General features: G+C 52.6%; 1 protein-coding gene across 1 annotated transcript in view; it reads left to right on the forward strand.

Annotated features, from left to right (window-relative positions):
* Positions 1–4,810: 4,810 nt before the first annotated feature.
* The window catches only part of LOC116438770 (cleavage and polyadenylation specificity factor subunit 1-like), a gene marked incomplete at its 3' end in the record, with an annotated part of 37,386 nt that continues 26,513 nt past the window's right edge, over positions 4,811–15,683 (forward strand). The window contains exons 1-4 of the mRNA XM_032097774.1: positions 4,811–5,013; positions 5,135–5,162; positions 8,828–8,961; positions 14,748–14,828. Coding sequence (XP_031953665.1) covers positions 4,870–5,013; positions 5,135–5,162; positions 8,828–8,961; positions 14,748–14,828 — 387 coding nt within the window. The remainder of the gene's footprint in view (positions 5,014–5,134; positions 5,163–8,827; positions 8,962–14,747; positions 14,829–15,683) is intronic.

Below are 15,683 nucleotides of genomic sequence, written 5' to 3' on the forward strand. Positions count from 1 at the left end.
GTGAGGGGGGAGGTTTGGGGGGTCCCTTTGGGGTGTTCTGAGGGGGGATTTGGGGGGAATTGAGGGGAAAATGGGGGGAGCTGAGGGGGGAGGTTTGGGGGGTCCCTTTGGGGTGTTCTGAGGGGGAATTTGGGGGGAATTGAGGGGAAAATGGGGGGGAGTGAGGGGGGAGGTTTGGGGGGTCCCTTTGGGGTGTTCTGAGGGGAGATTTGGGGGGAATTGAGGGGAAAATGGGGGGAGCTGAGGGGGGAGGTTTGGGGGGTCCCTTTGGGGTGTTCTGAGGGGGAATTTGGGGGGAATTGAGGGGAAAATGGGGGGGAGTGAAGGGGGAGGTTTGGGGGGTCCCTTTGGGGTGTTCTGAGGGGGGATTTGGGGGGAATTGAGGGGAAAATGGGGGGAGCTGAGGGGGGAGGTTTGGGGGGGTCCCTTTGGGGTGTTCTGAGGGGGGATTTGGGGGGAATTGAGGGGAAAATGGGGGGGAGTGAGGGGGGAGGTTTGGGGGGTCCCTTTGGGGTGTTCTGAGGGGGGATTTGGGGAGAATTGAGGGGAAAATGGGGGGGAGTGAAGGGGGAGGTTTGGGGGGTCCCTTTGGGGTGTTCTGAGGGGAGATTTGGGGGAAATTGAGGGGAAAATGGGGGGGAGTGAAGGGGGAGGTTTGTGGGGTCCCTTTGGGGTGTTCTGAGGGGGAATTTGGGGGGAATTGAGGGGAAAATGGGGGGAACTGAGAGGGGAGGTTTGGGGGGTCCCTTTGGGGTGTTCTGAGGGGGAATTTGGGGGGAATTGCGGGGAAAATGGGGGGAACTGAGAGGGGAGGTTTGGGGGGTCCCTTTGGGGTGTTCTGAGGGGGAATTTGGGGGGAATTGAGGGGAAAATGGGGGGAACTGAGAGGGGAGGTTTGGGGGGTCCCTTTGGGGTGTTCTGAGGGGGAATTTGGGGGGAATTGAGGGGAAAATGGGGGGGAGTGAGGGGGGAGGTTTGGGGGTCCCTTTGGGGTGTTCTGAGGGGGGATTTGGGGAGAATTGAGGGGAAAATGGGGGGGAGTGAGGGGGGAGGTTTGGGGGGTCCCTTTGGGGTGTTCTGAGGGGGGATTTGAGGGGAATTGCGGGGAAAATGGGGGGAACTGAGAGGGGAGGTTTGGGGGGTCCCTTTGGGGTGTTCTGAGGGGGAATTTGGGGGAATTGAGGGGAAAATGGGGGAACTGAGAGGGGAGGTTTGGGGGGTCCCTTTGGGGTGTTCTGAGGGGGAATTTGGGGGGAATTGAGGGGAAAATGGGGGGAACTGAGAGGGGAGGTTTGGGGGGTCCCTTTGGGGTGTTCTGAGGGGGGATTTGGGGGGAATTGAGGGGAAAATGTGGGGGAGTGAGGGGGGAGGTTTGGGGGTCCCTTTGGGGTGTTCTGAGAGGGAATTTGGGGAGAACTGAGGGGAAAATGGGAGGAGCTGAGAGGGGAGGTTTGGGGGGTCCCTTTGGGGTGTTCTGAGGGGGAATTTGGGGGGAATTGAGGGGAAAATGGGAGGAGCTGAGGGGGGAGGTTTGGGGGGTCCCTTTGGGGTGTTCTGAGGGGAGATTTGGGGGAAATTGAGGGGAAAATTGGGGGGAGTGAGGGGGGAGGTTTGGGGGGTCCCTTTGGGGTGTTCTGAGGGGGGATTTGGGGGGAATTGAGGGGAAAATGGGGGGAGTGAGGGGGGAGGTTTGGGGGTCCCTTTGGGGTGTTCTGAGGGGGAATTTGGGGGGAATTGAGGGGAAAATGGGGGGAACTGAGAGGGGAGGTTTGGGGGTCCCTTTGGGGTGTTCTGAGGGGGAATTTGGGGGGAATTGAGGGGAAAATGGGGGGAACTGAGAGGGGAGGTTTGGGGGTCCCTTTGGGGTGTTCTGAGGGGGAATTTGGGGGGAATTGAGGGGAAAATGGGGGGGAGTGAGGGGGGAGGTTTGGGGGGTCCCTTTGGGGTGTTCTGAGGGGGATTTGGGGGGAATTGAGGGGAAAATGGGGGGGAGTGAGGGGGGAGGTTTGGGGGGTCCCTTTGGGGTGTTCTGAGGGGGAATTTGGGGGGAATTGAGGGGAAAATGGCGGGAACTGAGAGGGGAGGTTTGGGGGTCCCTTTGGGGTGTTCTGAGGGGGGATTTGGGGGGAATTGAGGGGAAAATGGGGGGAACTGAGAGGGGAGGTTTGGGGGTCCCTTTGGGGTGTTCTGAGGGGGAATTTGGGGGGAATTGAGGGGAAAATGGGGGGAACTGAGAGGGGAGGTTTGGGGGGTCCCTTTGGGGTGTTCTGAGGGGGAATTTGGGGGGAATTGAGGGGAAAATGGGGGGAACTGAGAGGGGAGGTTTGGGGGGTCCCTTTGGGGTGTTCTGAGGGGGGATTTGGGGGGAATTGAGGGGAAAATGGGGGGGAGTGAGGGGGGAGGTTTGGGGGTCCCTTTGGGGTGTTCTGAGAGGGAATTTGGGGAGAACTGAGGGGAAAATGGGAGGAGCTGAGAGGGGAGGTTTGGGGGGTCCCTTTGGGGTGTTCTGAGGGGGAATTTGGGGGGAATTGAGGGGAAAATGGGAGGAGCTGAGGGGGGGAGGTTTGGGGGGTCCCTTTGGGGTGTTCTGAGGGGGGATTTGGGGAGAATTGAGGGGAAAATGGGGGGGAGTGAAGGGGGAGGTTTGGGGGGTCCCTTTGGGGTGTTCTGAGGGGAGATTTGGGGGAAATTGAGGGGAAAATTGGGGGGAGTGAGGGGGGAGGTTTGGGGGGTCCCTTTGGGGTGTTCTGAGGGGAGATTTGGGGGGAATTGAGGGGAAAATGGGGGGAGCTGAGGGGGGAGGTTTGGGGGGGTCCCTTTGGGGTGTTCTGAGGGGAGATTTGGGGGGAATTGAGGGGAAAATGGGGGGAGCTGAGGGGGGAGGTTTGGGGGGGTCCCTTTGGGGTGTTCTGAGGGGGGATTTGGGGGGAATTGAGGGGAAAATGGGGGGGAGTGAGGGGGGAGGTTTGGGGGGGTCCCTTTGGGGTGTTCTGAGGGGGGATTTGGGGAGAATTGAGGGGAAAATGGGGGGGAGTGAGGGGGGAGGTTTGGGGGTCCCTTTGGGGTGTTCTGAGGGGGGATTTGGGGGGAATTGAGGGGAAAATGGGGGGAACTGAGAGGGGAGGTTTGGGGGTCCCTTTGGGGTGTTCTGAGGGGGAATTTGGGGGGAATTGAGGGGAAAATGGGAGGAGCTGAGGGGGGAGGTTTGTGGGGTCCCTTTGGGGTGTTCTGAGGGGGGATTTGGGGAGAATTGAGGGGAAAATGGGGGGGAGTGAGGGGGGAGGTTTGGGGGTCCCTTTGGGGTGTTCTGAGGGGGGATTTGGGGGGAATTGAGGGGAAAATGGGGGGAACTGAGAGGGGAGGTTTGGGGGTCCCTTTGGGGTGTTCTGAGGGGGAATTTGGGGGGAATTGAGGGGAAAATGGGAGGAGCTGAGGGGGGAGGTTTGTGGGGTCCCTTTGGGGTGTTCTGAGGGGAGATTTGGGGGAAATTGAGGGGAAAATTGGGGGGAGTGAGGGGGGAGGTTTGGGGGGTCCCTTTGGGGTGTTCTGAGGGGAGATTTGGGGGGAATTGAGGGGAAAATTGGGGGGAGTGAGGGGGGAGGTTTGGGGGTCCCTTTGGGGTGTTCTGAGGGGGAATTTGGGGGGAATTGAGGGGAAAATGGGGGGGAGTGAGGGGGGAGGTTTGGGGGTCCCTTTGGGGTGTTCTGAGGGGGAATTTGGGGGGAATTGAGGGGAAAATGGGGGGAACTGAGAGGGGAGGTTTGGGGGTCCCTTTGGGGTGTTCTGAGGGGAGATTTGGGGGAAATTGAGGGGAAAATTGGGGGGAGTGAGGGGGGAGGTTTGGGGGGTCCCTTTGGGGTGTTCTGAGGGGGGATTTGGGGGGAATTGAGGGGAAAATTGGGGGGAGTGAGGGGGGAGGTTTGGGGGTCCCTTTGGGGTGTTCTGAGGGGGAATTTGGGGGGAATTGAGGGGAAAATGGGGGGAACTGAGAGGGGAGGTTTGGGGGTCCCTTTGGGGTGTTCTGAGGGGGGATTTGGAGGGAATTGAGGGGAAAATGGGGGGAACTGAGAGGGGAGGTTTGGGGGTCCCTTTGGGGTGTTCTGAGGGGGAATTTGGGGGGAATTGAGGGGAAAATGGGGGGGAGTGAGGGGGGAGGTTTGGGGGGTCCCTTTGGGGTGTTCTGAGGGGGGATTTGGGGGGAATTGAGGGGAAAATGGGGGGGAGTGAGGGGGGAGGTTTGGGGGGTCCCTTTGGGGTGTTCTGAGGGGGAATTTGGGGGGAATTGAGGGGAAAATGGGGGGAACTGAGAGGGGAGGTTTGGGGGTCCCTTTGGGGTGTTCTGAGGGGGAATTTGGGGGGAATTGAGGGGAAAATGGGGGGGAGTGAGGGGGGAGGTTTGGGGGTCTCTTTGGGGTGTTTTGAGGGGGAATTTGGGGGGAATTGAGGGGAAAATGGGGGGGAGTGAGGGGGGAGGTTTGGGGGGTCTCTTTGGGGTGTTTTGAGGGGGAATTTGGGGGGAATTGAGGGGGGGAAGTTTGGGGGGTCCTGTGAGAGGCTCGGGGGTCCATGAGGAGGGGAATGTGAGGTTGGGGGAGGTTTGGGGGGGGGGGGGGGATTTTTGTGAGGCTTCCGTTGCGTTCCCCCATTTTTTTTTTGGGTGATTCCTCGCTTTTTTTTTTAACGCCAACCCCTCCCTTTTTCCTTTTTTTTTTTTTTTTTTTTTTTTTTTGGTGCTAATCCTGTATTTTTTTTTTTTTATTTCTTTTTTTGTCTCCTCGCAGCCCCGCCCTGCCCACCCCCCCCCCTCAGGAGGGATTTTGGGGTGTTTATTTAGGGGTTTTTTTTTTTTTGGGGTTGGCGGGGGGGGCCATGTACGCCGTGTACAAGCAGACCCACCCCCCCACGGGGCTGGAATTTTCCCTTTATTGCCACTTTTTCTCGGCGGCCGAGCGGAACCTGGTGGTGGCCGGCACCTCCCAGCTCTTCGTCTACCGCCTCAACCACGACGCCGAGGTGAGCCCCCAAAAACGGACCCCACCCCCCCAAAAAAACCCCCAAAAAACCCCAAAAAAACCCCCAAAAACCACCCCGGTTTTGGGGCAGGTTACAGCAATCGCCTCGGTTTCTCTTGCAGGCGGCGGGAAAAGGCGACAGGAATGGGGGTGAGTGAGCTCTTTTTGGGGGGATTCAGGCGTTTTGGGGTGATTGGGTTTTCTCCTCTTTTTGGGGGGGTTCTTCAGTTTCTGGTGTGATTTTGGGGGTGATTTTCTGTTTTTGGGGTGATTTTTTTCCCCTTTTTAGGGTGATTTTTTCTGGTTTTTGGGGTGATTTTCTCCCTTTTTAGGGTGATTTTCCGTTTTCTGGGGTGTTTTTCTCCTTTTTGGGGTGATTTTTTTCTCCTTTTTGGGGTGATTTTTTCTCCTTTTCGGGGTGATCTCCCTTTTTGCAGCGATTTTCAATTTTTTGGGGTGTTTTTCTCCTTTTTGGGGTGATTTTTTCTCCTTTTTGGGGTGATCTCCCTTTTTGCAGTGATTTTCCATTTTCTGGGGGGATTGTCTCCTTTTTGGGGTGATTTTTTCTCCGTTTTGGGTGATTTTTTTCTCATTTTTGGGGTGATTTTCTCCCTTTTTAGGGTGATTTTCTCCTTTCTGGCGTGCTTTTCTCCTTTTTGGGGTGATTTTTTCTCCTTTTTGGGGTGATTTTTTCTCCTTTTTGGGGTGATTTTTTCTCCTTTTTGGGGTGATCTCCCTTTTTGCAGTGATTTTCCATTTTTGGGGTGATTTTCTCCCTTTTTGGGGTGACTTTTTCTCCTTTTTGGGGTGATTTTTTTTCCTTTTTGGGGTGATTTTTTCCTCTTTTTTGCAGTGATTTTCTCCCTTTTTGAGGTGATTTTCTCCCTTTTTGGGGTGATTTTCTCCCTTTTTGGGGTGATTTTCCACCTTTTTGGGGTAATTTGCTCTGTTTTTGGGGTGATTTTCTCTCTTTTTGGTGGTTTTCTCCCTTTTTGGGGCAGTTTTTTTGCTGTTTGGGGTGGTTTTTCCCCATTTTTTGGGCTGGTTTTATCCTTTTTTTGGCAATTCCCTTCCTTTTTGAGGTGATTTTCTCTCTTTTTTGTGATTTTCTCCCTTTTTTGGGGCGGTTTTTTGCTTTTTGGGGTGATTCTCTGGTTTTTGGGGTGATTTCCTCCCTTTTTGTGGTAATTCCCTCCCATTTTGGGGTGATTTTCTCTCTTTTTTGTGATTTTCTCCCTTTTTTGGGGCGGTTTTTTGCTTTTTGGGGTGATTCTCTGGTTTTTGGGGTGATTTTCTCCCTTTATGTGGTGATTTTCTCCTTTTTGGGGTAATGCTCTCCCTTTTTGGGGTGACTTTCTCTCTTTTTTGTGATTTTCTCTGGTTTTGGGGGTGATTCTCTGGTTTTTGGGGTGATTTCCTTCCTTTTTGTGGTGATTTTTCCTCTTTCGTGGTGATTTTCTCCTTCTTTTGGGTCGATTTTCTGCTGTTTGGGGTGATTCTCGTTTTTTTGGGGTGATTTTCCCCCTTTTTGGGATGATTTCCTTCTTTTCGGGGTGATTTTCTCCCTTTTTGGGGGCGATTCTCCCGTTTTTAGGGTGGTTCTCCCTTTTTGGGGTGATTTCCTTTCTTTTTTTGGGACAATTCACCTCTTTTTGGGGCAATTCTCCGGTGTTTGGGAGGAAATCACCCCAAAAAGGAGAAAATCTACCCCAAAATGGTGGAAATTTTCTATTTTTGGGGCGGTTTCCTCCCTTTTTGGCGCCATTCTCTGGTGTTTGGGGGTGATTCCCACCCTTTTTGGGGTGATTTCCTCTCTTTTCTGGGGTGGTTCTCCAATTCCTGGGGTGATTTTCCACTTTTTTGGGGGATGATTCTCCCTTTTTTGGGGTGATTCTTCCCTTTTTAAGGGTGATTTTTCTCCTTTTTGTGATTTTTTTCTCTTTTTTGTGGTAATTTTCCTCCATTTCGGGGTGATTACCTCTCTTTTTTGGACTGATTTCCCAGTTTTTGGGGTGATTTTGTGGTTTTTTTGGGTAATTTCCTCCCTTATTTGGGGAGATTATCTCATTTCTGGGGTGATTTCCTTCTTTTTTGGGCCGAATCTCCAGTGTTTGGGGGTAATTCCCACCATTTTGGGGTTAATTTCTTCCTTTTTGGGGTGATCTTCTCTCTTTTTTGGGGTGATTCTCCAATTTCTGGGATGATTCTCCAATTTCTGGGGTGATTTCCTCCTTTTTGGGGTGATTTCCCCCTTTTTGAGGTGATTCCCCCCATTTTTTTGGGGTGATTCCATTCCCTTTGGGGACAATTTCCTCCCTTTTTGGGACAATTTCCCATTTTTGGGCTGATTTCCTCCCTTTTTGGGGCAATTTCCCCATTTTTGGGGTGATTTCCTCCCTTTTTAGGATGATTTTCTCCCTTTTTGGGGCAATTTCCCCTTTTTGGGGTGGTTTTCCCCCATTTTTAGGGTGATTTCTCCCCTTTTTGGGGTGATTTTCTCCCTTTTGGAGGCAATTTCCCCTTTTTTTAGGCTGATCCCTCCATTTTTGGGGTGATTTCTTCCCTTTTTGGGGCAATTTCCCCATTTTGGGGTGGTTTCCCCCCATTTTTAAGGTGATTCACCCCCTTTTTAGGATGATTTCCTCCATTTTTGGGGCAATTTCCCCTCTTTGGGGTGTTTTCCCCCCATTTTTAGGTTGACTCCCCCCCTTTTTGCGATGATTTCCTCCCTTTTTGGTGCAATTTCCCCTTTTTTGGGTGCTTTCCCCCCTCTTTTAGGGTGATTCTCTCCCTTTTTAGGGTGATTTTTCCTCTTTTTTGTGATTTTCTCCCATTTTGGGGTGATTTCCTCCCTTTTTGTGGCAATTTCCCCTTTTTTTGGTCGATTCCTCCATTTTTGGGGTGATTTCCTCCCTTTTTAGGATGATTTCCTCCCTTTTTGGTGCAATTTCCCCTTTTTTGGGTGCTTTGCCCCCTCTTTTAGGGTGATTCCCTCCCTTTTTAGGGTGATTTTTCCTCTTTTTTGTGATTTTCTCCCTTTTTGGGGTGATTTCCGCCCTTTTTGAGATGATTTCCTCCCTTTTTTGGGCCAATTTCCTCTTTTTTTGGTCGATTCCTCCATTTTTGGGGTGATTTCCTCCCTTTTTAGGATGATTTTCTCTCTTTTTGGGGCAATTTCCCCTTTTTGGGGTGCTTTCCCCCCATTTTTAGGTTGATTCCCCCCCTTTTTGCGATGATTTCCTCCCTTTTTGGTGCAATTTCCCCTTTTTTGGGTGCTTTGCCCCCTCTTTTAGGGTGATTTTCTCCCTTTTTGGGGTGATTTTCCTCCCTTTTTGTGGCAATTTCCCCTTTTTTTGGCCAATTCTTCCATTTTTGGGGCGATTTCCTCCCTTTTTGAGATGATTTCCTCCCTTTTTGGGCTGATTTCCCTCTTTTTGGGCTGATCCCCCTTTTCCCACTTCCCCTCTCATTCCCAGCCTTTGGATGGGGGGGGTCCCCACCTTATCCATGTCCCCCCAATTTGGGAATCCCCCCCCCCAAACCCCTCAGGGGGGGTCTCTACCCCAATTTTGGGGTCACAATTAATGATGCCGGGGTGGGACCCCCCAAATTAATTTGGGATGAGCTGGGGGGGGGGGCAGGACAAAGATCAGGAACGAGCAGGAAAATCCCAGTCCACGGAATCCCCCCCGATTTGGGGCATTCCCAATCTCAGGGTGGGGGTTGAGGGGGGGGTTCCCACCTTTGCAGGGCTTTGGGAACGCCCCTCCCCCTAAAAAAAAACCCCCAAAAACCCCCCAAATTTTCTCCTGCAGAGGGCAAAGGGCAGCGGGAGAAGCTGGAGCTGGTGGCCTCGTTCTCGTTTTTCGGGAATGTCATGTCCATGGCCAGCGTGCAGCTGGCCGGAGCCAAGAGGGACGCGCTGCTGCTCAGCTTCAAGGACGCCAAGGTGGGGCCAAAAATCCCAAAAAAGCCCAAAAAACCCTAAAAATCCCACGTTTGGGGAAGGGAGGGGCACCCCAAAAAACCCCAAAAATCCCACATTTGGGGAAGGGAGGGACACCCCAAAAAACCCCAAAAATCCCACATCTGGGGAAGGGAGGGACACCCCAAAAAACCCCAAAAATCCCACATTTGGGGAAGGGAGGGACACCCCAAAAACCCCAAAAATCCCACATTTGGGGAAGGGAGGGACACCCCAAAAACCCCAAAAAACCCCAAAAATCCCACATTTGGGGAAAGGAGGGACACCCCAAAAAACCCCAAAAATCCCACATTTGGGGAAGGGAGGGACACCCCAAAAACCCCAAAAAACCCCAAAAATCCCACATTTGGGGAAGGGAGGGGCACCCTAAAAACCCTAAAAATCCCACATTTGGGGAAGGGAGGGACACCCCAAAAAACCCCAAAAATCCCACATTTGGGGAAGGGAGGGACACCCCAAAAACCCCAAAAAACCCCAAAAATCCCACATTTGGGGAAGGGAGGGACACCCCAAAAAACCCCAAAAATCCTACATTTGGGGAAGGGAGGGACACCCCAAAAAACCCCAAAAAACCCCAAAAATCCCACATTTGGGGAAGGGAGGGACACCCCAAAAATCCCACATTTGGGGAAGGGAGGGACACCCCAAAAAACCCCAAAAATCCCACATTTGGGGAAGGGAGGGACACCCCAAAAAACCCCAAAAATCCCACATTTGGGGAAGGGAGGGACACCCCAAAAAACCCCAAAAATCCCACATTTGGGGAAGGGAGGGACACCCCAAAAAACCCCAAAAATCCCACATTTGGGGAAGGGAGGGACACCCCAAAAAACCCCAAAAATCCCACATTTGGGGAAGGGAGGGACGCCCCAAAAATCCCAAAAAACCCAAAAATCCCACATTTGGGGAAGGGAGGGACACCCCAAAAAACCCCAAAAATCCCACATTTGGGGAAGGGAGGGACACCCCAAAAAACCCCAAAAATCCCACATTTGGGGAAGGGAGGGACACCCCAAAAACCCCAAAAATCCCACATTTGGGGAAGGGAGGGACACCCCAAAAACCCCAAAAAACCCCAAAAATCCCACATTTGGGGAAAGGAGGGACACCCCAAAAAACCCCAAAAATCCCACATTTGGGGAAGGGAGGGACACCCCAAAAACCCCAAAAATCCCACATTTGGGGAAGGGAGGGACACCCCAAAAACCCTAAAAATCCCACATTTGGGGAAGGGAGGGACACCCCAAAAACCCCAAAAAACCCCAAAAATCCCACATTTGGGGAAGGGAGGGACACCCCAAAAACCCCAAAAAACCCAAAAACCCCAAAATTGAGGGTGGAGGGGCACCTCAAAAACCCCAAAAAACCCAAAAACCCCGAATTTGGGGACGGGAGGGACACCCCAAAAACCCCCAAAAACCCCAAAGTTGGGGATGGGGGAGCACCCTAAAAACCCCAAAAAACCCAAAAAGGGAGGGACACCCCAAAAACCCCAAATTTGGGGAAGGGAGGGACACCCCAAAAACCCCCAAAAACCCTGAATTTGGGGGTGGGGGGGGGACACCCCAAAACCACCAAAAACCCCAAAGTTGGGGGTGAGGGGGCACCCTAAAAACCCCAAAAAACCCAAAAAGGGAGGGACACCCCAAAAACCCCAAAATTGGGGGTGGGAGGGCACCCCAAAAACCCCAAAAAATCCTAAAAATCCCACATTTGGGGAAGGGAGGGACGCCCCAAAAACCCCAAAAAACCCAAAAACCCCAAAATTGAGGGTGGAGGGGCACCTCAAAAACCCCAAAAAACCCAAAAACCCCGAATTTGGGGGTGGGAGGGACACCCCAAAAACCCCAAAAATCCCACATTTGGGGAAGGGATGGACACCCCAAAAACCCGCAAAAACCCCAAAAACCCCAAAAATCCCACATTTGGGGAAGGGAGGGATGCCCCAAAAACCCCAAAAATCCCACATTTGGGGAAGGGAGGGACACCCCAAAAAACCCCAAAAATCCCACATTTGGGGAAGGGAGGGACACCCCAAAAAACCCCAAAAATCCCACATTTGGGGAAGGGAGGGACACCCCAAAAAACCCCAAAAACCCCAAAAATCCCACATTTGGGGAAGGGAGGGACACCCCAAAAAACCCCAAAAATCCCACATTTGGGGAAGGGAGGGACACCCCAAAAACCCCAAAAAACCCAAAAACCCCAAAATTGAGGGTGGAGGGGCACCTCAAAAACCCCAAAAAACCCAAAAACCCCGAATTTGGGGACGGGAGGGACACCCCAAAAACACCAAAAACCCCAAAGTTGGGGATGGGGGAGCACCCTAAAAACCCCAAAAAACCCAAAAAGGGAGGGACACCCCAAAAACCCCAAATTTGGGGAAGGGAGGGACACCCCAAAAACCCCCAAAAACCCTGAATTTGGGGGTGGGGGGGGGACACCCCAAAACCACCAAAAACCCCAAAGTTGGGGATGGGGGAGCACCCTAAAAACCCCAAAAAACCCAAAAAGGGAGGGACACCCCAAAAACCCCAAAGTTGGGGGTGGGAGGGCACCCCAAAAACCCCAAAAAAACCCAAAAACCCCGAATTTGGGGGTGGGAGGGCACCCCAAAAACCCCAAAATTGGGGGTGAGAGGGCACCCCAAAAACCCCAAAAAACCCCAAAACCCCGAATTTGGGAGTGGAAGGGAGGGACACCCCAAAAACCCCCAAAAACCCTGAATTTGGGGGTGGGGGGGGGACACCCCAAAACCACCAAAAACCCCAAAGTTGGGGGTGAGGGGGCACCCTAAAAACCCCAAAAAACCCAAAAAGGGAGGGACACCCCAAAAACCCCAAATTTGGGGGTGGGAGGGCACCCCAAAAACCCAAAAAATCCCAAAACCCCTGAATTTGGGGGCAGGAGGGACACCCCAAAAACCCCAAAATTGGGGGTGGGAGGGCACCCCAAAAACCCCAAAAAACCCTAAAAATCCCACTTTTGGGGAAGGGAGGGACGCCCCAAAAACCCCAAAAAACCCAAAAACCCCAAAATTGAGGGTGGAGGGGCACCTCAAAAACCCCAAAAAACCCAAAAACCCCGAATTTGGGGGTGGGAGGGACACCCCAAAAACCCCAAAAATCCCACATTTGGGGAAGGGATGGACACCCCAAAAACCCGCAAAAACCCCAAAAACCCCAAAAATCCCACATTTGGGGAAGGGAGGGATGCCCCAAAAACCCCAAAAATCCCACATTTGGGGAAGGGAGGGACACCCCAAAAACCCCAAAACCACCAAAAACCCCGAATTTGGGGGTGGGGGGGAGACCCCAAAAACCCCAAAAAATCCCAAAAACCCTGAATTTGGGGGCAGGAGGGGCACTCCAAAAACCCCAAAATTGGGGGTGGGAGGGCACCCCAAAAAACCCAAAAACCCCGAATTTGGGGGTGGGAGGGCACCCCAAAAACCCCAAAAAACCCAAAACCCCTGAATTTGGGGGTGGGGTGGGGGGGGGACACCCCAAAAACCCCAAAGTTGGGGGTGGGGAGGCACGCCAAAAACCCCAAATTTGGGGGTGGGGGGGACACCCCAAAACCCCAAAAACCCCGAATTTGGGGGTGGGGGGGACACCCCAAAAACCCCGAATTTGGGGGTGGGGGGGGGACACCCCAAAACCCCAAAAACCCCAAATTTGGGGGTGGGAGGGCACCCCAAAAACCCCAAAAAACCCAAAACCCCTGAATTTGGGGGTGGGGTGGGGGGGGGACACCCCAAAACCCCAAAAACCCCAAAGTTGGGGGTGGGGAGGCACGCCAAAAACCCCAAATTTGGGGGTGGGGGGGGGACACCCCAAAACCCCAAAAACCCCAAATTTGGGGGTGGGAGGGCACCCCAAAACCCCCAAAAAACCCCAAAACCCCAAATTTTGGGGGGGGGGGGACACCCCAAAACCCCCCTGGGGGTGTCGTTAATAATTTTGGGGGTGTCATTAATGATTTTTGGGGTGGCATTAATGATTTTGGGGTGTCATTAATGATTTTTGGGGGGTTTTTAATGATTTTGGGGGGCTGTCCCTCATTTTTGGGGTCCCTGGTCCCTTTGGGATCTGCTGCTCCTTGGATTTGGGGGGGGCTCAGGTGGGGTTGGGGCACCCCAAAACCCCCCTGGGGGTGTCCTTAATTATTTAGGGTGTCCTTAATTATTTGGGGTGTCCTTAATTATTTGGGGTGTCCTTAATTATTTGGGGGTGTTGTTAATGATTTTTGGGGGTTGTGACTCATTTTTGGGGGGTTACTGATTTTGGGGTGCTGTTCCCCATTTTGGGGTGCCATTAACGAATTTGGGGTGCTGGTACTGATTTTGGGGTCCTGATACCCAATTCGGGGTCCCGTTGCTAATTCCAGGGTGCCATTGATAATTTTGGGGTCCCGTTGATGATTTTGGGGTCCCGTTGATAATTTTGGGGTCCCATTGATAATTTTGGGGTCCCGTTGATGATTTTGGGGTCCCGTTGATAATTTTGGGGTGCCATTGATGATTTTGGGGTCCCATTGATGATTTTGGGGTCCCGTTGATAATTTTGGGGTGCTGTTGATAATTTTGGGGTCCCGTTGATGATTTTGGGGTCCCGTTGATAATTTTGGGGTTCTGTTGGTAATTCTGGGGTCCCATTGATAATTTTGGGGTTCTGTTGGTAATTCTGGGGTCCCATTGATAATTTTGGGGTCCCGTTGATAATTTTGGGGTCCCGTTGATGATTTTGGGGTCCCGTTGATAATTTTGGGGTTCTGTTGGTAATTCTGGGGTCCCATTGATAATTTTGGGGTTCTGTTGGTAATTCTGGGGTCCCATTGATAATTTTGGGGTCCCGTTGATAATTTTGGGGTCCCGTTGATGATTTTGGGGTCCCGTTGATAATTTTGGGGTTCTGTTGGTAATTCTGGGGTCCCATTGATAATTTTGGGGTTCTGTTGATAATTCTGGGGTCCCGTTGATAATTTTGGGGTTCTGTTGATAATTTTGGGGTCCCGTTGATGATTTTGGGGTCCCGTTGATAATTTTCAGGGTGCTGTTGATAATTTCAGGGTTCCATTGATAATTCCGGGGTCCCGTTGATAATTTTGGGGTCCCGTTGATAATTCTGGGGTTCTGTTGATAATTTTGGGGTCCCGTTGATAATTTTGGGGTTCTGTTGATAATTTTCGGGTCCCATTGATAATTTTGGGGTCCCATTGATAATTTTTAGGGTGCTGTTGATAATTTCAGGGTTCCATTGATAATTTCGGGGTGCTGTTGATAATTTTGGGGTCCCGTTGATGATTTTGGGGTCCCGTTGAAAATTTTGGGGTCCCGTTGAAAATTTTGGGATTCTGTTGATAATTCCGAGGTCCCATTGATAATTTTGGGGTGCCATTGATGATTCCAGGGTCCCGTTGATAATTTTGTGGTCCCGTTGATAATTTTGGGGTTCTGTTGATAATTTTGGGGTCCCGTTGATAATTTTGGGGTCCTGTTGATAATTCCGGGGTCCTGTTGATAATTTTCGGGGTCCCGTTGATAATTCTGGGGTCCCGTTGCTAATTCCGGGTCCCATTGATGATTTTGGGATGCCATAGATAATTTCGGGGTCCCGTTGATAATTTCAGGGCCCCGTTGATAATTTCGGGGTCCCGTTGATAATTTTGGGGTCCCATTGCTAATTTTGGGGTCCGGTTGCTAATTTTGGGGTCCCGTTGCTGATTTTGGGGTGTCCTTGTCCCCCCAGCTCTCGGTGGTGGAGTACGACCCCGGCACCCACGACCTCAAGACGCTCTCCCTGCACTACTTCGAGGAGCCGGAGCTGCGGGTGAGGCTCTCCCAGCACCCCAAATCCTCTGGGATCCCCCCAGATGGGTTTTGGGGTTCCCCTGGATCCCAGGGTTACCCCAAATCCTCTGGGATCCCCCCAGATGGGTTTTGGGGTTCCCCTGGATCCCAGGGTTACCCCAAATCCCCTGGGATCCCCCGGGATGGGTTTTGGGGTTCCCTCTGATCCCAGGGTTTCCCCAAATCCTCTGGGATCCCCCGGGATGGGTTTTGGGGTTCCCTCTGATCCCAGGGTTACCCCAAATCCCCTGGGATCCCCCGGGATGGGTTTTGGGGTTCCCTCTGATCCCAGGGTTTCCCCAAATCCTCTGGGATCCCCCGGGATGGGTTTTGGGGTTCCCTCTGATCCCAGGGTTACCCCAAATCCCCTGGGATCCCCCGGGATGGGTTTTGGGGTTCCCTCTGATCCCAGGGTTTCCCCAAATCCTCTGGGATCCCCTGGGATGGGTTTTGGGGTTCCCCTGGATCCCAGGGTCTCTCCCAGCACCCCAAATCCTCTGGGATCCCCCAGGATGGGTTTTGGGGCTCCCTCTGATCCCAGGGTTACCCCAAATCCCCTGGGATCCCCCTGGGATGGGTTTTGGGGTTCCCTCTGATCCCAGGGTTACCCCAAATCCTCTGGGATCCCCTGGGATGGGTTTTGGGGTTCCCTCTGATCCCAGGGTTACCCCAAATCCCCTGGGATCCCCCCGGGATGGATTTTGGGGCTCCCTCTGATCCCAGGGTTACCCCAAATCCCCTGGGATCCCCTGGGATGGGTTTTGGGGCTCCCTCTGATCCCAGGGTTACCCCAAATCCTCTGGGATCCCCCCGGGATGGGTTTTGGGGCTCCCCT

Source organism: Corvus moneduloides, unplaced genomic scaffold (genome assembly GCF_009650955.1).
Source record: "Corvus moneduloides isolate bCorMon1 unplaced genomic scaffold, bCorMon1.pri scaffold_111_arrow_ctg1, whole genome shotgun sequence".
Taxonomy (NCBI): domain Eukaryota; kingdom Metazoa; phylum Chordata; class Aves; order Passeriformes; family Corvidae; genus Corvus; species Corvus moneduloides.